This window comes from Mytilus galloprovincialis, chromosome 14 (genome assembly GCF_965363235.1).
Source record: "Mytilus galloprovincialis chromosome 14, xbMytGall1.hap1.1, whole genome shotgun sequence".
Classification (NCBI taxonomy): domain Eukaryota; kingdom Metazoa; phylum Mollusca; class Bivalvia; order Mytilida; family Mytilidae; genus Mytilus; species Mytilus galloprovincialis.
In genome coordinates, this window is record NC_134851.1 from 58,541,958 (window position 1) to 58,565,764 (window position 23,807).

General features: G+C 33.8%; 1 protein-coding gene across 1 annotated transcript; it reads right to left on the reverse strand.

The window, feature by feature from the left end:
* Positions 1 to 580: 580 nt before the first annotated feature.
* Positions 581 to 23,807, reverse strand: LOC143058959 (uncharacterized). Its single transcript, XM_076232435.1, has 6 exons — positions 23,182 to 23,807; positions 7,802 to 8,004; positions 6,591 to 6,684; positions 3,204 to 3,409; positions 1,965 to 2,159; positions 581 to 1,269 (listed from the first exon to the last, which is right to left on the reverse strand). Exons 1-5 carry the CDS (start codon positions 23,319 to 23,321, stop codon positions 1,969 to 1,971), a joined length of 834 nt encoding a protein of 277 aa, XP_076088550.1. The 5' UTR covers positions 23,322 to 23,807; the 3' UTR covers positions 581 to 1,269; positions 1,965 to 1,968.

Consider the following 23,807-nt stretch of genomic DNA (forward strand, 5'->3'; position numbering starts at 1 on the left):
ATAGTCACAAAAAAGATATAGTCATTTATAATTTAATATATGTTTTATTTATAATTTTACCTGAGATTACCTGTAAAATGAATGCGCGCAAATGTAATCAAATGCTGCGCGCAATAGTAAAAATTTTTAATCCCCAAATGCGCGCAAACGTAGTGCGCCCGTTTTTTTCTTTCTTTTTTTTTTTAATACTCCACATTGTTTTGAATGGCAATTAACAAACAATATATTTACAAACCATTACAAGAAGAGCGCCTCCAGCTTAAAATGTAATACACATGTTGCATATTGTTATATTTCCGAGATATTTGTGTACCGTGAATGCGCAGTCTGCTGAGAGTTCTGCATGATATGTTGTTTTCCCACATTAGTATTTTTTTATAAGGTACATGATATTTAGAAATAACCATAAACTTAAGGTAAATTCATATATTTCTAATGGAAAATCGGTGTTTTTACTTTATTCTATCTGAATAAATTACATCTGTAAAATATACAATTTAAAAAAAAGTATTACAAATAGAAAAAAACATATAAACTAACCAGGGTTGGCAAGGTAATACTATATTCGCTACAGAAAATCACAGGCTGGGCAATACGACTAGAAATGGTTTATACTGGGCATTATGATTGTTTAGACTTATTTTAACACAAATAGTAAAGATAGTATTATAGCTAAATGTTTATTTTTTTTTACATATAACCATTGGCAGACTGAGTAATTTCTAGAAAATCCAATGTCATTCTGGTTTCCACAAATCCTATGAAGGCAAAATTACAAGCTTTGCACTTTTTACCTGTTTCAACAATACAAACTTTAAAAAAAATGCATTTTATTGCATGTTTAAGTTAATTGTACATTTGAATTGCTATATATCCAATTATAATGACAGATAAAGAAGTATCTCAGATCTACATGTATACACTGGTACATGAAATGTAAAACTCGTACACAAATACAATTATTTATAAATCATTTTTTAAAGATATATGCCAGTTTGTCTTATTACCCTATAATGCTCAGTAAAACTTCGTAAAACCCGTGTTTTCCAATTATTTCCCTCTGGACTTGTCAATTCATAAAACCCGAGATTTTACCAACCTTGCCATTTACTATTTATTGTAAATAAACGTTGCTCTCAATGAGCGTAAGGTAAATAAACAAATTAAATGGTTTTAGTATATAACTAGTGTGAAACTCAGTGTTTCCAAAATAAAAATAAAGGTTACAACCAATTGTTACTGCTTCTGCACCAATCCTCTTCACATATCCTGCAATGAAGTCAAATTACAAGAATCAAGAAACAAAGTGCAATTAGTTTCATTGCAATTTATAATGGTTTTTAAATGGAACTTTCACACCAAACTGGTTTATTTGTTGCAGCTCTTTCAGGTGTGGTTTAAAACATTTTCTTTTTGAAATCTGAATATATTCTGTAAATAAGCAAACATTGGTGTAAATAGTTTGCATAGTCTCTGCTTTCCGAATTTTATTTAAACAAGGGACTATTACGAGCCTTACATATTGCATGCGGACTATTAAGAGCCCTGAATATTGTCTAAACGCCTGTTTATTCTTAAAGAGCTATAAAAAGACATTACACATTTTTTTTTGGATGGAGAGTTGTCTCATTGGAAATCATACTACACCTTCCTATATCTATTTCCTGGTTTTGGGATGTCGATTGGTAGACAACCTTGAATATGATATTGACAAGTTTGTTGTTAAAATTCGGCTATATTTCAATAATTGTTTCTTTTTCATTGACGTAGACCTTTTATAGACTAAGTATTCAAAATTAGTATGACTTTCTTCTTCAAACACTTTCATTGCTTCTGTAAGTTTATAAAAAGTAGACGTTGGTACTCTTAATTTTAATATCATATTTAGTTTACAGATATTATCTGAATTACAAAATCGAAAGGCTATGGACATATATATATAAAACTAGTACTTTAAATGTTACCTTCTTATTCAGAGACAATGGCTTGCAGCACCTCTAGACCATCGTCAATTCCCACTATGGGGAATACCTTATCCTTCGCACCTCTACTGCGACATTTGTGGCACTGTGTTGAATTTCGCAGCCACTCTTCCACACAAACCTTGCAGCCTACAATAGTGCTGCAGCATTTAGCAAACATTGGCTCCTTCAGTAAATCTACAACACAACATGGTTATCATTTATTATAATATTATTATAAATAGCAATACATATAATGATACATGTACTTCAAAATATATCGATTTTACCTACAATGATCATTTAATTGAATAAATATTTAGTTCGATCCATGTTACACAATAATATCTCTGCAACTGGGATTTTGCTAAGAAACATCTGAATTTCATCTATAAAAGTCAATAGACCAGCTTATATTGGACTAAAGTAAGACAACAATTAAGATTATGCTTCAGCTGTTTGGGACCAAGCAACAAAAGAAGCGATCTACAAAATGTAACGGATACAAGGAAGAGCTACCAGATATGTAACAAATAAGTACAAACCCTCTGGCTGTGAGTGTCACAGAAATGATAGATCGCCAAAAATGAAAATCACTGCAACAACAAAGAAAGGAAACCAGAATAGTGATGTTCTTTAAGTTCTTTAAAACAGATAACGATAAGGTAGCATTATCGGAAGGACGACGAATAATACCACTAGTACGAAAAGGAAAATATACATGTATACACTTCTAAGGCATACCAATTACCACACTCGCGTATCGATGCACACAAGACGTCATACTTTCCACAGACTATAAGGAGTTGAAACGCTTACCACTGGGCATCTCATAGACAGTGTCACTAGCTGCCATCAAGGCCATAGCGTCAACAACCTCTTAAAGGCTCATATTTCTCAGAGAAACAGATTCCACCACCAAATCTCGTGTAATATGATATTTCTCCACTCTCGACAGTTCAATTTTAAATATTTAAAACGCTCTGGCAAGCTGTCTCGTGTGGATAAATATCGTATTACACTCGATGCAGTGGTAGAATCTATATTTCCCTAATTCTTCGTGATGTCGATTTTTCTTGTTTTCCTCTAATTTTCCTATTGTGGCCGCCTGAAAAAAGGCGACAATGCCTGATAACGTCACATAGACAGAACACATCTTTTTGCAGATCACTCGCAAAGAAGGAATAAGTTTGCCTGCGTATTCTAACATTACGAAAAATGTTTAAATAAGGAAAGCAATACCTTTGCAAATCAAGCATGTAAAACTATTTTTTACTGCCTCCGACTGTAACCCTGACAATCTGACGGTCGTCTGAGAAGACACCTGCCGAAATATTGTATCAATTCCATCAGATATAGATTTCAGTTTTTTTCCTGCAGAGTATATTTCATTCAATTTCTCCTCAATGTCCTCTAGTTTTCTTTTTTTATCTTCGGGATCTGTTATCCTGTAGGAAGAGACAATATTAATGTTTGAAATTATATTTTTTAGATTTACAACACTGTAACACTCTTTGTATCAGCTTTATACACCCCCTCCCCCCCCCCCCCAAAAAAAAAACAAAACAAAACAAAACAAACCCCAAACAAAAAAAACACAAAAAACTAAAACCTTTTTGGTCATAAGAATGTTGAAATCGTTGAGCTTAACTTATCAATTTTGTAATTTCTCTTTTACTCTTTATATCCTTTGATCACTTATACTAGATTTTGAAGATGTTATATGGACTGCGAATTGTTACGATTTTGAACCCTAGTACATGTAGTTTAACTGAAAAGTCCTGTCACAGACAGGGGCGTAGCTAGGCAATTTTGATGTGTACGCAATGACGGAGAAGGTAGTCAGACGGCCGGGGGTTTGGGGGCCGCTCAAGGTTAATGGGGTAAATGGTGCAAAATCCTGCATTCTCGCAATTTCCGAGGACTTAAAATGACCTCACAGAAATCTTACTTTCAGGAGAAAAAAGTCAACTTTGGAAATAAATAATCAGAGAAAAACAAAGAAACCCGTACTGTTGGGCTTACCCATTTGTTTTTTCTTTTCTTATGTGTAGTGGTTTAAAATAGGTATATTTTATTTGTAACCTAATCATGCTGAACCCACCTTACATTAGAAAACAAACTAATTTCTAAGCCAACACTGTGCAACTTAAATGGTATTTTTCTTATTGAGAAAAAACATAAATAAAAATTCGAATCAGACTAATATCTTTATGTTTTATTTTAGGAGTGAACAAGCAGTGTTTTTCAGCTTTTTTTCTCTCTCAAAGTTAATTCTGAAAAATCGATGCCCATTTCCTTTCTTTTTTTCTACTAAAGATGTTCAAAACCGTGTCTGTTTTAATTTTTTTTTTAAGTATATGTTCAAAAGACCGAGTCCAGATAAACGATTCGTTTTCATTGTATTTCTAAACTAGGTCTTCACTCTTCTCATGGTACTAAAGAACCGTTCTGCCCGCGTTGCCGTCGAGACCGACATACATGCAAATACATTAAGTATCTGAAAGATTCCCGGGTATCCTTGGTTTATAACATTTAATGTTTCCTGCAGCTTGTTAGGAATGTTATCAAAATATCCAGTCCATTTTTTAACAATCTCCGAATTTCGATATTGAAATTCGTCTTTTGTAACATGGGCATCATCTGCATTCCATTAAAGATTATGTCCCCAACAGCTAAAGTAAGTTGGTCAATGATTGTGGGATTAACTTTTGTGCGACATAACGTGGCTCTGCTGTCAGAAGTCTTGTATTCAACTCTGCTATCAAATGATCGACGAAAGGTAGATACATGTTCAGTTTCATAAGAATGAATTGATGTCCATGGTCTCTTAAAAATGTCATATTTTATTTCATCAGTTATTTTGGAATCTTCAGAAAAAAATGTCAGGATAAGGAGGCATAGAAGACGTGACAATTGTGTTTTGACACCCGGAGGACTCAGCCATTTTAAATTGTTTGTATCAGCAACAGAATCACGATGCTGATTTCGTAAATGAAAAGGGAAGACTAGTTTTCGGAACGGAATATAGCTACAAAGTGATCATTAACATATTTGTATATTTTTTTTATTAACTTCATTACTTTAGTTAAATTCTTACTAGATTTACCATATTTTTATTTTTTTGAAATTTTCGATGTGTACGCAACTGCGTTTTTGCGTACGGGTTGCTACGCGCCTGACAGATTAATATGCCTGTCCATTAAAAACTCAATACTTAATTACATTTTTTAGCTAGGATCATGAAAACACGAACTTTGTCATTTTCTTCTTTAATTAGCTCTGCACTTTATTTTGGGACGTCGTGTTATCATGAATGTTAGGTTTTATCGTGTAACTCAATTGCTTAAGGAATAACACTGATGTGCAGTTAGAATAACGTATTATAATGAAAGATACATCTGATGTAATTATTTATAAACGAACCAAATAAACTAAAAATATTGATAGATTATGGAGCCTTGTGCTGTGCGGATTCAGTAGAATGTGTCCCCATGCTTGTAGTGTATGCCCTTGTATTTTTTAAACAATTGGAGTAGTTTTTTTGCTTGTGAGAGAGCTGTCTACTTATTGTATTATCATGATTAATGTATGTCTGTGTCATTTCGGTCTCTTGTGGACAGTTGTCTCATTTGCAATAATGCCACATCTTCTTTTTTATATTTACTCCAGGGTTTGTTACTCGTGCTGTGTGGATTCAGTAGAATGTGTCCCCGTGTTTGTAGTGTATGACCTTATATTTTTTTTTACAGTTTGAGGTTTTTTGCTTGTGAGAGAGTTGTCTATTTATTCTTATCTATTATCATGATTAATGAATGTCTGTGTCATTTCGGTGTCTTGTGGACAGTTGTCTCATTTGCAATCATACCACATCTACTCTTTTTTTTAATTTACTGCAGGGTTTGTTACTCGCGATGTGTGGATTCAGTAGATTTTGTCCCCGTGCTTGTAGTGGGTGCCCTTATATTTTTTCAGTTAGAGGTTGTTTGCTTGTGAGAGACCTGTCTTCTTATTCTATTATCATGATTAATGAATGTCTGTGTAATTTTGGTCTCCTATAGACAATTGTCTGATTCGCAATCATACCACATCTTCGTTTTTATACTTGTCGAGATATTTAATATTTTTTAAATGGTGGGAATGAACTCACTCGGATTTTTACCTAAAATTTGCATTAATTTGTATTATTTTGGTCTCAAATTAATTGAAAAGACATCTAGAATATGCTTACATTTCGGTAAATGACCTTTTATGAGCTAGTGAAGTTAATAATGAGGAGAAAATGGCTGTTATGGGACAAAATATTCCACTCTGTGTCATATTACAAAGTTAAGTAGTCTGAATATTTGAGAAAAATGACAAAACCTCATCTACGTACATCCGTGGGGTGTTTTGGAATTTATAACCAAATCTTTCATATTTGAAATTATAATTCATTATTCAAACATATTGTTACCCATGACGATATCGAGCTTGAGTTGCTACTAACATATTTGACGAAGAACAAGTGTTGATATCTATTATTCATTGGTCAGCATGTTATGTGGTTGCTCTCTTAATGACGTATTACACATACATGCTTGCATGCATCTTCATTTATTAATATCATATAAGAATGCTGGAACGTACCTTGTCCGCCTCAATGTTGAGTTCTTAAACGAGTTAAAGTCTGTTAAAGTAAGGCCAACAATTTTCCGGGCACTGCCTTTCCAATATCCTAGTCCTATACTCGAAAGAAACATTTGAAATACAGGATGGGCAAAGTTTAAAACACAATACATATTATACTCTTAAATTTCGTTTATTTCTTGCTTTTGTCGCACACTTTTTAAATCAAATTTCAGTATTGCACCAGAGAAATCAGATTCAGAAGAAATGTGTTCCCAATCGCAGCATCCCTTGGCACCACAGCAGGCATTTTAAATGGTCGATGAGTTAAGTTTTTAACTACATTGACCACCTTTAACGGTATTGGAAGTATGCCCTAACTTGCGCCTTTTGTGCTAAAGGAGTAAGTCCAGTAAATCAGATACCCCTTTTTGGATCCAAAATATAGCAGTTTTACTGAATTGGTAAAATGTTAACTTTCAGTTATTTACTGGAAATTAGAATGCTTCTGCTACATAAATATGGGCTTTTTTCTACAAAACATGGCACATTTATCGGGTACTAACATCATAAAGTCATGCTAAGTTACTGAAGTCTTCACACATTAAGCATTTCAGTTAAATGTTAGACGGTTTCCGTATTAAATGAAAATGGCTGCATTTGTGTTCATTCTTAATATTGAAATTCAGTTCTTTTTGACATATTTAAAGGTTTAGAATGAACACGGATCGATGTGGCCATTTCTATTGTTTGGCAAAAAAAATATCAAAAGTGACTTTTTGGGCATATTTGATATATTTTTCATGTTCAAGCTTAAATTGAGGCGTTTTTAATGAGTAAATCAGTTACAATCTTTCCTGTAGTGTAAACTAATAGAATCAACCAAAAATTGACACTTACTATATGAGTTTAAAAAGTTCAAAATCTTTGGTCAGAGGAACTTGAAATTTGAGGCCAAAATTAGCCCTTATCGGACCTACTCCTTTATTTATTATCTTATCAAAGGAGTAGTTCCGGTAAGGGTCAAATTTGGCCTCAAATTTTAGGTTCATCTAACGAAAGATTTTAGACACTTTTTAAACACTTAAGTGTCTATTTCAATAGACAACTGTCAAGTTCGATGCATTTCCGTCAAAAACTCTGGTTTTAGTGAACGTCATTTGTGCGTCATTAGAGAATTGTCAGTAAGTGCCTACAGAGCAACCATTATTTCTAGTTTTGTTATGTATTACCTCTTGTTGCCTCTGTATCCAATATTTGATTGCCCTTCGTATCTGTCAATATAAAATCTTCAATGTCGTCCTGTTCCTCGTACACTGCCTCTGAGAATTTAGCTATTATATCAGAAACATTTGCCTCGTGTGTATTAAATTTCACCAAAACGGTCCTGTCTAAAAGGATATTTAAACCCTGCACTGAGCCTATGTAAATTTGACTACAAGAGAAATAAGACAAGACTATATGAATCTAGCGATGCAAATGATCCCTGTAATATATATACTTGTGTAAAAGTTTGATACACACGTCATGCAAAAGAAATAACTGATATGAATAAAGTAATTGACTTCATAATTCGGTCATTTGCATGTAGATTTTTGTACGTACATATGTAGGTATGGTAGATTTCCATATGCAATACAGTTCCCGTAAGGCATCAATGGTAGCCTTTTTAAAAATTTACTGGTATACAGACTTGGGAATTTAATTTGTTCAGCGCAACCTTGCTAGAATAACAGACAGTATTTCTTGGTTCACAAAATCATAAACATGTTCCCGTGGTATTTCTTCGCGCATTTTGTATTTTGTATTTAGTATTTCTGATCTAATCATGTTAGCTTTCTATATAGTTTCTACTCATCTGTTGTTGTTTTCAAGATGTTTAGGTGTTCTCACTTTGCAGTTTTGTTTTCAATATTGGGCCCTATTTTCATTTTTTTTTTACATTGAGGTCAAAATGGTACAACATTACACTTTGGTTTTTTTTATCAAAAACAAATAAATTTTCTCGTAGGAAAGGCTGGATCTTATGGTGGCTTCCGATATTATTTTTTTCTGCTCCTATTTACAAATGACTCCATATAAAAGTTTGAAGGATCCAAGATTTTAATTTGTTTTATCTAAACTAAAAAGTTTGTTTCTACTGAATCTTTTGGATATTACATCATTCAAGGTAAATTGGATTCCCCATTTCAATTTTCTTAGACATTGACCGCAATTTTTTGGTGTCAGAAACCTAAGTTATGTAACAAAGTCATCACATTCCGATTGTAGACAGAATCAAGGTTGAATACTGTATCAAAACTTGCCCAACAGTTCCAGGTTCGACCTCTGCGGTCGTATCATGCTGTGCTCGGTGAGGCATTTATTGTGTTATTGTCTGTTGTTTAGTACAATAAGTACTAGTAATGCGTCATCTGTATTTTCATTATAACATGATTGATAACTAAGGTAAACACGTCATTCTAGACAGCAGCATATGACCTTGATCTCATTTTATCGTTCTTTGGTCAATGTACAATTTTGTGGTATCGAAGTGTTATTCTTGTATAAAGCGCGGAAATGTGCGCACGGTCAACGCTTTCACAACATCTATAAAGTTACAAAAAGAAGCACTCAATACTTATAATTACATTTTTTAGCTAAGATTATGAAAACAAGAATATTTTTTTTTTTATTATTGAAATCACCTGTGCATTTCATTGTGAAACCTCGTGTTGTCATCAATGATAAGTTGTATTGTGTAATGCGAGTGGTTAGGAATAACACGTGGTGTGCAGATAGCCAATCAGAATAACGTATTACAATGAAACATACATCTAATGTACTTATACTGGAATAAAGTTACTGTAAGGTTTATATGTCTGTCCAGCATGAATTACCGGAACTTGACCTAATTTTTGTCGAGACTGCGACTTTTGTCGCAGAAAGGTCGACATAGGTAACTTGAAAAAAGAGGAAAGACCATTCACAATTTGTCTAACATTTGTTTTCTCTCTTTTAATGAAATAAAACAAAATCTTTCAAATGTAGAATTCATAAGATAAAAATATTCCCTTTTGAACACCTCCCACTTCTTTTTTCGTGCTCTCTATTTTCAACCCTCGAATTAAGGTTTTCAATCTAACCAAAACCTTGCTTTCTAACCGATCTATTTATGTACCGGACAGGCAACTTTATTTATTTAGTAAGAACATTTCCAATGCCGATATATACATGCATGTTGTTTGCTGGGAGTCCCCACTCGCAAAGAAAGAAGTAGCCTAACTCCAAGATACTATATTCCTGCATCACGTGATTTTTACCACGCGGAGCTTACATTAGAATAAATACCTAATATGGAAAGTGAAACTACAATTCAAAACATAAAGCCCGAAGGCACATAGAAGAAACTGAAGGGGTTTTATTTTGGAAAATGGTGCCGGGGAAATCTGCTCTGTGTTCTAAATATACCCAAAATATATGCTACTGCCCCTTCTTCTGTTCTATTAATTCTAAGTTACCCTGAGTTTTCTATCTGTTACACCGGCTGATTCGTCGGAGGCGGCGTTAGCTAACTGTTTTTAAGCTTTATATTTTAGAAAGTTGACGACATGAATGCTTCGTACTTTGTATAATGTATTGTATTATGTTACGATGTTTTCGTATGTACAGTGTCATTGGTCTCTTTTTCATGGTTCAGTGGCAACTTGAAAGAAGTTACGAATTTTTGGAATGCTAATTTCTGTCTTATTATGAGTAATAGGTGTTAATGCCTGTCTGTCTTGCTTGGTTCATCTGACCATAGATGTATTACATCTATGATCTGACCATGACCTTTTTGTTATAGTACATTGATAATGTTAACTTTAAGTTTAGGTAACACTCATGGGGGTGTTGCTAACCGGCGGAAACGGAAAGCGGAACGGAAACGGAAACGGAACGAAATTTTTATATAAAAGGAATTTAAGGGGAGGGAAAAAAGAACTATGAACATCAATTATTATAGATCTTGCTGGTAATTTTTGCTATTAAAAATTTCTATCTATTTATCATATATTTCAATATAACAGGCGAACATGTAAGTGAGAAAATTCGTCAAATAAGGTCGATAACTCCTAGTCATTTGACCGTTTTGACGTGAATGGACATAAGGTAGAGCTCAACATTCTGATAAAATTGAGAATGAAAAATGTCAAAGAAGCAACAACCCGATGAAAGACCAGACAACATCGGAAGGCCACCAATTGGTCTTCAACGCAGCGAGAAAATCTCGCACCCGGAGGTGGTATCAGCTGGCCCCTAAATAAAATTGTGTACTAGTTCAGTGAAAATGGGCGTCACACTAAACTCCAAAACATATAAACTAGACTAACAAAGGTCAGAAATTCCTGAAATTGGGACAGGCGAAAAAATGTGGAAGGAGGGGGGGGGGGGGGTTAAACATATTTTGTGAGATCCCAACCCTCCCCCTATACCTCTAGCCAATGTAGAATTAAGAAACACATATGAAGCAATACACAGTAAACCTAATTCTAAAAGAAGTCCGAGTCCGATGACAGATGAGACATGTTTTTCACACAGTTTTAAACTAGATACACCGATGATAATTGTTGCAAAGTTTAACCAAAACTATCGGGCGACTCCTTAGAAGACATATGTTCAATAACATTTGGCCCAGTAGTTTCAGAGACTGAGACATTTTGTAAAAGTTAACAAAGACGAAAATCAGACCACGAACGCCAAGTGATGAGAAAAGCTCACTTAGCAGGGCCAGGTCAGTTAAAAAAAGAACTCTCAAAGTATACCACTAAAGACTAAAGCAGGTCTTAGTACTAGCAGAAAACGACCATGACAGAGCAAAAACATTGAATGAATATATTGTAATAGATGTGCCTTGATGTGTCTAGGTTAATTCCCCTTAATTTGGACAGATTAATTATTTAGTATTTAAATTTTTATTTTAAGTTTAATTTTATTTAAACACAGTAAGATAAAAGTAAGGATTGTTAATTTAACTGTTTTAGTATTTAACTTTCGATGTTTTTATAATGTTTTATGAATATTTATTTATTCAACTTTTCTTCAGTACCGTTTCAGTTAAAGTTACCCTGTTTAATGACAAGTTTAGAATATCATTTGATATTCAGTCGGAGTCGGTCTTGCACAGGCCTCCAAATACTCGCCGGACTGTATCAGTTCACTTGAGTTTAGAGTTAGCCACCACTTCGGTGCAGTTCGCCACAGTTAGTCACCCCTTTATGGTGCAAATCTCACTACTATAAAAACACAACGCGAAGCAAATTTACTTTACTTTTAATACTAACTCTGAGAACACTTCAATTTCATTTTACCTTTGAAAACTTCAATTTCATTTTACCTTTGAAATTACTCTATTTTTGAACTTCAGTTTAGAAAGTTTTCTGACTCCTGTTTATATCCGACTTTGTTTAATACATGCAATTATTGTACATATGTGAATAAAATATAGTTTCGTTTGATCATTGTCTGTTGTTCAGCCATAATCTGATATCAGGTATCCCAATGGTCGAATAGGGGCGAAGTACTGGCCGCTACACGTCCCGGAAGGTGTCGTCACCGACTCCCTCCGTTACAATATCACTATAATTGTATCAACTAAGGAGACATCAACTAAATATTTACCACTAAATAAACCGTTACATCCAAATTGGAAAGACATAATAACTTGAGTATGGACGAAAACAAAATTAGAATATTGATTCAATACATAAAAAGTATGAGGGCCAGACGAAATAGGTTATTACTATACTATATATAAAAATATTAATTTTCGCGAACCATTTAGGTCACAGAAATTCCAAAATATGGCATCAGTAAGGAGAGTTGTGCAAATAATGTGAATACACAGAACCCCCATCCAAATTATCTTTAGCTAAAAGTATTCATCATTTTCTATTTTATATGTACTAACAACATTCCATTTTTCTATAATTTCGATTAAAATATTCCAAAATCTGAGTTAAAAAAGTCAAATGCCCAAAATAAACATTGTCTGATTGGTTGAAGTACTGTGGCGTCAATGATAAGCATAGCAAGCCTCGATGTAAAGCACACGCTTCACATGAATAAGGAGAGTTTTACAAATAATGTGAATACACAGATCCTCCATCCTATTTATATTTTGCTGAAAATGTTGCAATGTTCATCATTTCTGTTTTGATTCTGCTAACAACATTCCATTTTTTCTTCAATTCCGATTTATATATGTGGAACCCGCAATAAAAATAGATGGCCTCAATGATTTAAACGCAACGCAAAAAATTCCGTTGACCCTGAATTCAACGGATCGATAATAGCATCATCACCATCAACAAAATGTTTACCGTTATCTTTGTGAAATTTCAGTTATATAGTTCTTTAATTAGAGAAATTTTGGTAAGTATTACTTATTAATGTTAAGGTTCTACTGATGTGCTCCTCTAGACCTTTTTGACGGTCCGTTTTATCCCATTTATCTCAATATTATCTCCGATGACAGTAATGTCAACCCGACCTATTCGTGTCAAAAGTGAAAATCGCATCGATTTATTGAACTAATTTCTTCTTAAACTGTGCATGCATTATTTCTGTATTATATGATAACCAATCACATTCACGTTGCATGTTTGCATGAAAATGGTCATGTATAAGTGAATTGTAAGGGCGATGCAACTTAAGGTCAGTGCGCGATCACGTGACATTATTATTTGTAAACAAATTTAAAACATGCTCCCCGCGTAACACGTGTCTGAATTATCCTTTCAAAGTGTTATGAATCTTTCAATCACTATTTTATGAAATATTTCTATATTTCTATATTTCTAGGTTTGCATATCAGTAGTCAAAGTGAATTAAACGTAGTTCTTAGTTGTGTTTTTTTTATATAGAATTAGAAGGTAAATCTACATAAGGGGGTCTCATTGGGGTGGGGGGGGGGGGGGGGGGTTCTGATCCCAGATCCCACTTACTGTTTTGTCAGATTCCCATATCCCGCTTACACTATGTACATGAGCAATTTTCATTTTTTTGTCATTTCCGGGGTCCTGCAGAACCCCATTTCCCGTTTTCACGACAGACCTCATTTCCCGTTTTCATGACACAATAATTTGACTTTCACGTTTGCGAAAAATTGTCAATATTGGTCACGCTTAGACCCAATGAGAACCACACACTAGTCAGTATTTAACTTCACCCAAAAAGATGACTCAACTTCCCTCTATATTTAAAACCTGCATACTAATTTAAATAGCATTTGCTCCCCTTGAACACTATTTGGCCCCTTCCGTGTCATTTCCCTTTAAATTTGCTGAAAAGTCATACTTTAAGTCCATTTACAGTAACGGCTAATATTTGATTTTACCATCTTAATTTCAATTTTCATATTGAACACATTTGACCATTCAATATGAGTTCCCATGTATTTTTGTCATATATGAAGGAGGTTTTAGGTCATGTTTTCCTAAACACCTTATTGCTATTTGTCTGTCTGGATTGTTAAAACCACAAAATCAAATATTGATGAATATGCAAGTTTTCAACAATCCCGGAACATTAACAAAGATGTGTGTGAGAGGGTGAAAATTACCCTTCTGATGTACTGATATTTTTAGCACCCCAAGTGAGAATCTAACTCAGGACTTTCAGCACTGTAGCCATCGGTCTTAACCACAAGATCACGAACTCACACTTGATGAACTAATTTCTTCTATATTAACTGTACGTGCATAAATTCTGTATTATTTGATAACCAATCACATTCACGTTGCATGTTTGCATGATAATGGGTTCTGTATGAGTGAACTGTAGTGTATTGCAAAATTAATGCAAATTGTGACGTCAGTGCGCCTTCACGTGACATAATTATTTGTAACCAAACCGGCTTCTCATGTAATGTAACGGTTTATTTCGTCCTCTGTGATATTTTATCCTGAGGATAATTTGTCCCGGTAATTTTTTTCCAGGCATGGTATTTCATTTCACAGGTTGATTTTTCCCAGAGGAGTGAAAATCTATCAGATTTCTGTGTTATGCGGATAGTATGTACGGGTATATATTTGCCGTATTATATTTCACAGAACCGTGTGAAAAAGAGTCCCATTAACTACTATGTAAGTTACTCTCAATCAATATATACCTGACTATAATTATAAAATGTTTACAAAGGTAAGCAACTTTCTAGGGCCAGGTAAGGGAGGGGAAAAATTAGTATTAGTACTATTTCGCAGAACGATAAACAGATGCATAGACAGACCAAGGAGGTGGGGGAAATTTAGCTTATGACATATATGTAAGAAATCATTGAAGCTTGATGGGAGTGGGCAACCCTCTGGTCCATCAGAGCCCCCACATCTTTTTGAAAAGTTCTGGATCTGCCACTGAGATTTGCAGGTTTTCTTAGTAAAGATACCTTAAAATATCACAAACTGTGTGCTTTCCAGACCATAGTTTACATTTTTTTTCATATTTTGCCGTGTCAAAATGACCTAAATTTAAAGGACAGTATATAGACCCAAAAATGGTATATCACATTCTACACATCAAGATTTTAGCAGGAAAGACTGCCATTGGAGTTTTTAACCATTGTGACTTTTTAATTTGATCTACTCCACTAATTAAAGTCGTTGAAGTAGAATATTTAATGTAGGTTTGTCCACATTTTGGTATATATTAATACATGTTTAGAAATAATGTTGAGCCTGTTCCTAGATGCCTGTTATAGACTTCAATATTTATTGTTTATTGAAAATAAATGGAATCAATTCTTTCAGAAAAGTTTAATTCTATGGAAATGTATCCCCCCTTTTATAAGTTGAAAAGGCTACATAGAGGTCATTATACAGTCTCCAACAGAAAACCAAAAAAGGAAAAATAAAGTGAATTTTGGAGAATTATTAAATGTACATGCATTTGAAATATTTAAGATATATTGTTTCAATTTTTTTAGTTCTAGGTTCCACATAACTACCATTTTAGAAAACGATTTCAATGCTAATTCTATTAGAGGGATATTTGATTTTCATTGGTTGTAAATATGGAATCTTATTCAGTGGCAAAGGAAATAGACACTGACAAGTCTTAGATAACATTTTATATAGTTTTGAATTTTTCTTCGTCAGTTGACTAAAATTAGATGGAGGTGTGTTCTAATTTCCAACAGAGGAGCAATCAACCTATATCAATATGTGCATGAAGCAAATTGATAGTTGCTAGATACTGAATGATTATATCCACAATAAAGGTTTAACCTGTGCATATATACTTAAAACAAGATAAAAAAAGTCACGTCTTTTTCAGGACTTCTGAATCCAATCATGTAGTATGGAATGTTATTGAGATATGGTTTGGGTGGATGGATGGTCATGAAGGACCTGTAGTACAAAGTATATCACTGGATTTAGCTCTTTGTCTAAGTGTATTATTAAAGTACTTTGCTTTGAGCTCAGTTCATTGTTATGCAATTCATTCTTTGTGAAATTAAGATTTGGCAGACAACTCTAATGGACAAGGATTTGTCAAAGTAGTATCATCTCTATGTACCATGTAAGTATTCAGGAGATAAAAGCATTCTATTTTGATTTGAACCATACATTTTATAAAAAAAAGTGGGAACAAATTTACCGGACAATGCTACTCCCACTACTAGCAATATGATGCTAGGTTGTTTTAATACATCTGTATTGCCTGCTGATGACTCGGCCCTGAGTGTAAACGGTCCTTCAATTAGGAGGGAAAAAAATTATAAGGCCTATCCAGTCTAAGGGAGCTACCATTTGATTTTTATGGGGGGAGCTAGGATGAAATTTGAAAAAAAGGCAGGACAGGATTTTGAGTAAAAAAAAAAGGCAGGATGAATAACTTGGCAAAAAAAAAAAGGCAGGATGACAATTGTTGTAAAAAAGTCAGGATAAGCTAAGAAAAAAAGAGGCAGGACCGAATAGACTGAAAAATAAAAAGGCAGGACAGAGATTACAACTAAAAAAAAAGCAGGACAAAATTTTTCATCCTAGCCCCCCCCCCCCCATAAAAATCAAATGGTAGCTCCCTAATCGATTTCTAAAACTATACTTCATTGCACATGTTCAACATTTTTATACAACCACAAAAAATTTGGGGTCGTAAATTGGTATCCTGTCCGAAAGATGGTTTCTGGATAATAACTTTATTATAAGTCAACAGAAATCAACAAAATTATAACACAACGTTTATAACCACAAAAGGAAGCTTGGGATTGATTTTAGGGGTTATGGTCCTTAAGGTTTAGGAATAAGGGGTACAAAGGTGCCCAAAACAAGCTTTAATCTAGTGTCGGTTTAAAAAGTTGTGTATAAGTATTTCAATTGTTCTGAAATTGTACCACAATGTTTAATACCATAAGTAGAAGGTTCGGATATATTGTGTGGGTTATGGGACAAACAGTCTAATAATTACGGACCAAAAACAAACATTTTTGTAAATTCAAGACCCTTAATTGGAGTTTGTCCAGAATGGTTCTTGAATTACCTAATACCAATGCTTTATGAAATCTTCTTTGAAAATTGGAGTTATCTTTCTTTGTTCAGTCAACTTAAATCAATTATACAATATACAATGCAATATTCACTTTATTACCAACTGATAAATTAAAGCAGTCATTAATAACCATTCAGTGATTGCAAGCACTTTCTAGGGTATGCCCTTTTACAAATGGAAAAATTATACATTTTTTTAGTTTCTGATCTCTTAACTGAAGTTTGTCTCCTCTAAATGTTTCTCATTTCAGAAATTAAAAAGAAAATTTCTTTAGATATTTTTGTTTGAAAGGATTAATATTCAGCAGCATAGTGAATTGCTCCTAACACAAAAGCAAAACAAATATTTAAGTTCATTAGACCACATTCATTCTGTGTCAGAAACCTAAGCTGTGTCATCTATTTAATCACAATTCAAACTCAGAGCTGTTTCCAGCTTGAATGTTGTGTCAATACTAGCCCCAACTGTTCAGGCTTCGACCTCTGCAGTCGTATAAAGCTGGGCTCTGCGGAGCATCTGGTCCATTCATTTGTTTATTTTTCAATTTGTGTGAATTAACATAGTTACAGTAAATGCTAATTACTGCACTTTCATACCACAACATATATTGTATTGGTACATGTATCACTCAAATGTGTATCCATATAACAAAAAAAATGAAAAGGAATAATTTTGCATTACCTTTTGAATACTATGACTTTTTAGATATGTAGACATATTAAGACTCATTAGTAGATGTTGATAATATTGGCTTAAAATGCTTGAAATTCTATCAGATTACTTTTGGAGCAGTTATGAGTTTTGAAATTAGAAAGATCATATCATATGCAACAAGTGTAGTAAGTTTCAAGTTGATTGGAATTCAGCTTCATCAAAAACTACTTTGACCAAAAACTTTAACCTGAAACTCCCACTTCCATTTTCTATGTTCAATGGACCGTGAAATTGGGGTCAAAAGTCTAATTCAGCTTCATCAAAAACTACCTTGACCAAAAACTTTAACCTAAAGCGGGACAAACGAACGAACGGACCCACAGACCAGAAAACATAATGCCTATCTACTATTGTAGGTGGGGGCATAAAAAATTTAATAAATAACACTCATAATGCTCAGATTGGTTGTCATCGTGCAACATAGTTAATAACACCATATAGAAAAAACATAGAACTCATTTTGTCATAAGACACTGTCAAACATCCATACATACTATCCACACTCATCTGTGTCCACACTTGTAGAATGTAAAAAAAAATATAAAATGAATTAGCAGTTATCATATTATTATTCACCATTTTTTTCAATAATCATCAATTCCAGCATGATACGTGATGAATGGACAACAGGAGACATTTGTGCATTTCCGCTATTCAAGTATCTCAAACATGCATTCACTGTAGGATGCTGCAACATATAGTATGCTCCAACATAATGCGTTATCTTCTAGATTATTATAGTACCTTCAATGGTTACGTCTTGGATGCATGATTTTTTGTTGATTGTTAGTGGCTTTGAACTAGCTGTCAGTTAACTGCGAGTACTACCTAGTGTCTTTTTGCTGTTGGGATGTACAAGTACCCGGCCACGTCCACTTCAAGTGTATTTGTGTCCATCTGGTGAGTTAAGCCCTTTCAACTGATTTATATAGTTCGTTCTTATGTTGTAATGTTATACCACTGTCCCAGATTAGGGGGAGGGTTGGGATCCTTCTAACATGTTCAACCCCGACACATTCTGTATGTTTGTGCCTTTCCAAAGTCAGGAGCCTGTAATTCAGTTGTTGTTGTTTGTTTATGTGTTACATATTTGTTTTTCGTTCATTTTTTGTACATAAATAAGGCCGTTAGTTTTCTCGTTTGAATTGTTTTACATTATCATTTCGAGGCCATTTATAGCTGACTATGCGGTATGGAATTTGCTCATTGTTGAAGGCCGTACGGTGACCTATAGTTGTTAACTTCTGTGTCATTTTGGTCTCTTGTGCAGAGTTGTCTCATTGGCAATCCTACCACATCTTCTTTTTATACCTTTACGTTAATGTCGCAGTTGCAATTACATGTATTGCGCCAAAAAATCGTTAAGAACACCTTACATGACCTACCGAATTAGACTGTTTACCGGATTTGTAATCACATAGCAACACGACGGGTGCCACATGTGGAGCAGGATCTGCTTACCCTTCCGGAGCACCTGATATATCACCTCTAGTTTTTGGTGGGGTTCGTGTTGTTTATTCTTTAGTTTTCTATGTTGTGTCGTGTGTACTATTGTTTTTCTGTTTGTCTTTTTCATTTTTAGCCATGGCGTTGTCAGTTTGTTTTAGATTTATGAGTTTGACTGTCCCTTTGGTATCTTTCGTCCCTCTTTTACAGATATATTTATTTCATATTTTGAAAACGCCCCATATAAACTATTAAATCAAAATTAAACAGCTACAGGAAACCAGGTAAAACACATGCAATGTTGGATTTACTCATTCCTATGCTTCCGCAAGCAAAGAGTCGTGGTAAATTGAACAACATTAAACAGGTCCAACAGACCGTTGATTCTGGTGTATCTCAAGGAACTGTTCTGGTCAGGTGTTATTAAGTAAATGATATCAGTGATATCTTGAAAAAAGCGGGTGTATGGCCAATAGAAACATCAAAATGATCAGATGCATAGTGTGAAATAAAGTATCATTTCCGTCATAAAAAAGAACAGAGCAGAATGAGTTTTCAGTTGTCTTGACATAGCACCAAAATCATTAAAAACTACCAAAATTAAAAGTAACTTTCAAATTTCAATATTTATCTTGTGTGAATGAATATGTCTATGGCCGTGTTCACACCAAACGCCGTGTAGAGGAAACATGTTTACAATTAGTTTAGTGTAGTGTGCACTGGTTTCACATTACATTTGTTCACATCTATACACCTTGTTTAGCTACCTGTACATAAGATTGGGGGGGGGGGGGGGGGAAATGAAATATTCCGATCCCCAATTTGATAAAAAAAAAAATGATCATACAGATGATAAAAGAAATATTCTGAATCAAAGAGTTTCCCCATACATTATAGTGTTAAATATTGAAAAAAAATGTATTTGATCACCAGCATCGAAAAAAAAAGGAATAAAAACGTACGCGCGAAAAAAAAATCTTACTCAGATAAAAAAAAAATAACCCTCCCCCTTTTTAAGTTAAGTGGTTACTACTTTATGAAAGCCATTTTTATAATTTGCAGTAGTTTGAATATACTAGAGATGTCTCGATTACGCACTAGAAAACGTTAGCTGCAGCAGCGTGCTTACAGCCGAAAAAAAGGATTGAGTTATTAGGGATCTCTAAATTTTTATCTTTTCTGTTTGTTTCAAATGGTATTTCTTCTCCAAGGAGTATTTGGTAAAAGAATAGGGTCACGTTTTTTTTAATTTATTTTAAGTGTTATTTAACGGATCTGAGATACTAGACAAACCTATCATTTACCCCACACTATTTTTAGTCATGCATTTATGCGTGAATCGTTGTTTGAGTAAAGACCCGTGGCAAATATTTCTATGTACGTCAAGTCGATTCGGGAAGACCTTTTCAAATGAATAAGGCAGCAACTATTTACTTCATTTTTTAGGGAGGGAAAAGGGGGGGGGTAGAGGGGCGTGGGCTATTGATTTTTCCAGGACAAATTTTGGTGACAAGTCGAAATCAATTTTAGCATTATACATATATAGTGGCAGCTGAGGCTGAAACAAACAATTTTTTTTTCAGGGCCAAAAACTGGAAACATTTTTTGTTTCCAAAACAAAATCCATAGCTCACCCCCACCCCCTTGCCTTTATGTTTTATACTCAACTATAATAGCCCCACCCCCATGCCTTTATGTTTTATACTCAACTATAATAGCCCCCCCCCCCATGCCTTTATGTTTTATACTCAACTATAATAGCCCCCCCCCCCCCCGAAAATCAATTGGTTCCTGCCTTATGGGTTCGGCAATGATGCTGCTTTGAATCAGGGGTTAATAAAGTACGTGAATTTGTTTTTAACAAAAAAAACCTGTAAAATTTAGACAACAATTTCTGTAAAGAACTATACTAATAATTATCAAAAATATCAATTTTACTCAAAAATAGTTTCCTCCTTAAATATATACACGGTAAAACTAATGTCCTAAATGCCTAGTTTTGTGTACACTTAACCTACACAAGGCCTACATTGACTATCGACTGTGTGTAGATAACTTTAGTTTATATGTTGTGTTTTGTGTACAATTGTTTGTCTGTTTGTCTTTTGGTCTTTTTGGCCTTTTTTTTTTCTTTTTTAGTAATGGCGTTGACGGTTTGTTTTCGACTTCTGGGTTTGAATAACCCTTTGGTATTTTCCGCCTATCATTCTAGATGTTTTCTTCTATAAATATAGTAAAACAGAATACTGAATTAGTGACACTATTTTCACTTAGTATAATATTATGAAACAAAATTCACGGCTACTTGAGAGATATTGAATTTTCAGAGAAGAATTAAGCAAGATATTTAAAAAGTAGCGTGAACAATTTGTTTTTGAAAAACTTGGGACATGACTACAAAAAACTTCGTGAGGGCACTGTGCAAATAGTATATATCCATGTAGGCTACTAATTGTTCGCCACTTTTTGCACATCAATTCGTATTAATTGATTTAAATTCTAGGAGATATAATGCTTTTCCTATGTAAATACCAAACACTGAACATACATCAGTATTGCAAGGATTTACTATACAAATCCTTGAGTATCGTAAATGTTGAGAAAGGCTTTGTATAGTGAGAGATTTTGTCATTTTTTTCTTCATAAAACTAAAGTATATACAAGTTTCTATTGTAGTTTCCATATCGGATTTTGTCCATACACCATTGTCCTATTAGGTTTCTTTTAGGTTTTCTTTCCATTATACAAGAAAAGATACAACGAAAATCACCAATGCAGAACAACGCAACAAGATACACCACATCACTAATTTTGTTTCAAGGCAATTAAAAAAAAAACAAAGAAGAAAACTGATGCAAAGGATTTCCCCCAAGTTTATTACTAAAACATTCGATTTATAGAATCAAGGCCGATTTCAATCTTGTATAGGCCCATAGAGATTTGTTTCGTGTTGTTTGGTTGCTATCTTATTGACATTGATCAAAATTTAAAAAAAGAAAAGAAAAGTCGAACAGACTATCCTGAATAGCATGAACTACGTACAAATGACTTTATCAAATATTTCAAAAACATAGTCTCATCATCTCCTTGTAATTATTTCAAGACTTTATGCTTTGAAATCTTTTATTTTAAATTCATTCCTCTGGTTTTTTTTCTTCTTGTGAACATGTGACATACTATATAAAACATGCCTATGTAGATAAAATTAAAAGAAAAGATGTCAATTCTTTCTGTTTCCGTTTACTGTTTCCGTTCCGTAATCCGTTCCGTTTTCCGTTTCCGCCGTTTAGCAACACCCCACTCACTTATGGCATCATTTTACCGATTTTAACATAAATTCAATGATAAGAAAACCAAGCGAGATGCAGGTGCACTCTTGTTTTGGATGCATAGTGTTAACATATGAACTCTGTTAGAATACAATATTTATTGATTTTAATAGTATTTGGCGACTGAAACGCATGTAAACTTCAGTAACTCACTGTATACAAAGTGTGAATCGGTAACATGTTCTAGTTCACATATAGGTAGAAACTTCACTGTAGGTGAATTTGATTGTAGATAAAGTGCTTTTAAATAAATAATTTGAAACTTTTGATTTATAACTATTGTGATCTGAATAATTCTTATTAGTAAATTAGACATGTCTAAAAAAAATTATAAGGGGCACATGTTATTTCCAATGGCTATAAAATGACACTGTGTTAATTAATTTGTCTTAATAAAAATTTAACTGTTGGTACTGGTATATTGATTGCTTTTAAGAAGTGACACCAAGAAGTGGAACGAAAAAAATTTACTAAACTCACAGTATTTGAAATCACTGATTTGTTAGTCTCTCACACCTTCTTTGACCAGTACATTGGTTCAATTAGCTGTGTTGTTACAGAAGTCACATTGAAGGGCATGTGTATTTATAATATAAGAAGCATAAATATACAAATACCGTAAGTAGCTTTTTCCAGGTCTTTGGAAAGTTGGCAAGCGAGACGGGGAAACAGTTGTGGATCTGTTCCTTGCAAATGAAAACTGTGACGAACTTGCAGTATTTACAGAAGACACTAGCTCATTCCCAGTAGAAGACATATCCTCGCCATTTACTGCATAATGCCCATTTAGTGTCAGTTGGAATGATGAAAATGTTCCATCAGCGTTGGGAAACACTGTGCAGTTGCTGTCATCCACTAAATAGCAGGAACTTGGATTTATCTGATTAAAAGTAATAAAAAATGTGACTTTTGAGAAATAATCTGAGGATAATTATATGTAATGGAAAAATGCAGTGCAAACAAAAAGATAACATTTAACATTCAGAGATGTAGATAAAGTATTTCATATTGATTTGCATTAATCTTCAATACAAGACACAATAAGATACACTCATCTTTGCCTTTATGCAACAAGGGACAGTTTCCAACATTGTAGTCGAGTTTTGAATTCACGACAAAAACTATTGTTGTTAATTTTGTATTTTGTATAACTGATATTTTTTTTTCTGTTCAGTTTTTTTCTAGATCTTATATACATTTTGTTTTATAAAGTTAAGGACAATCATTGTGATAAAGAAAGAAA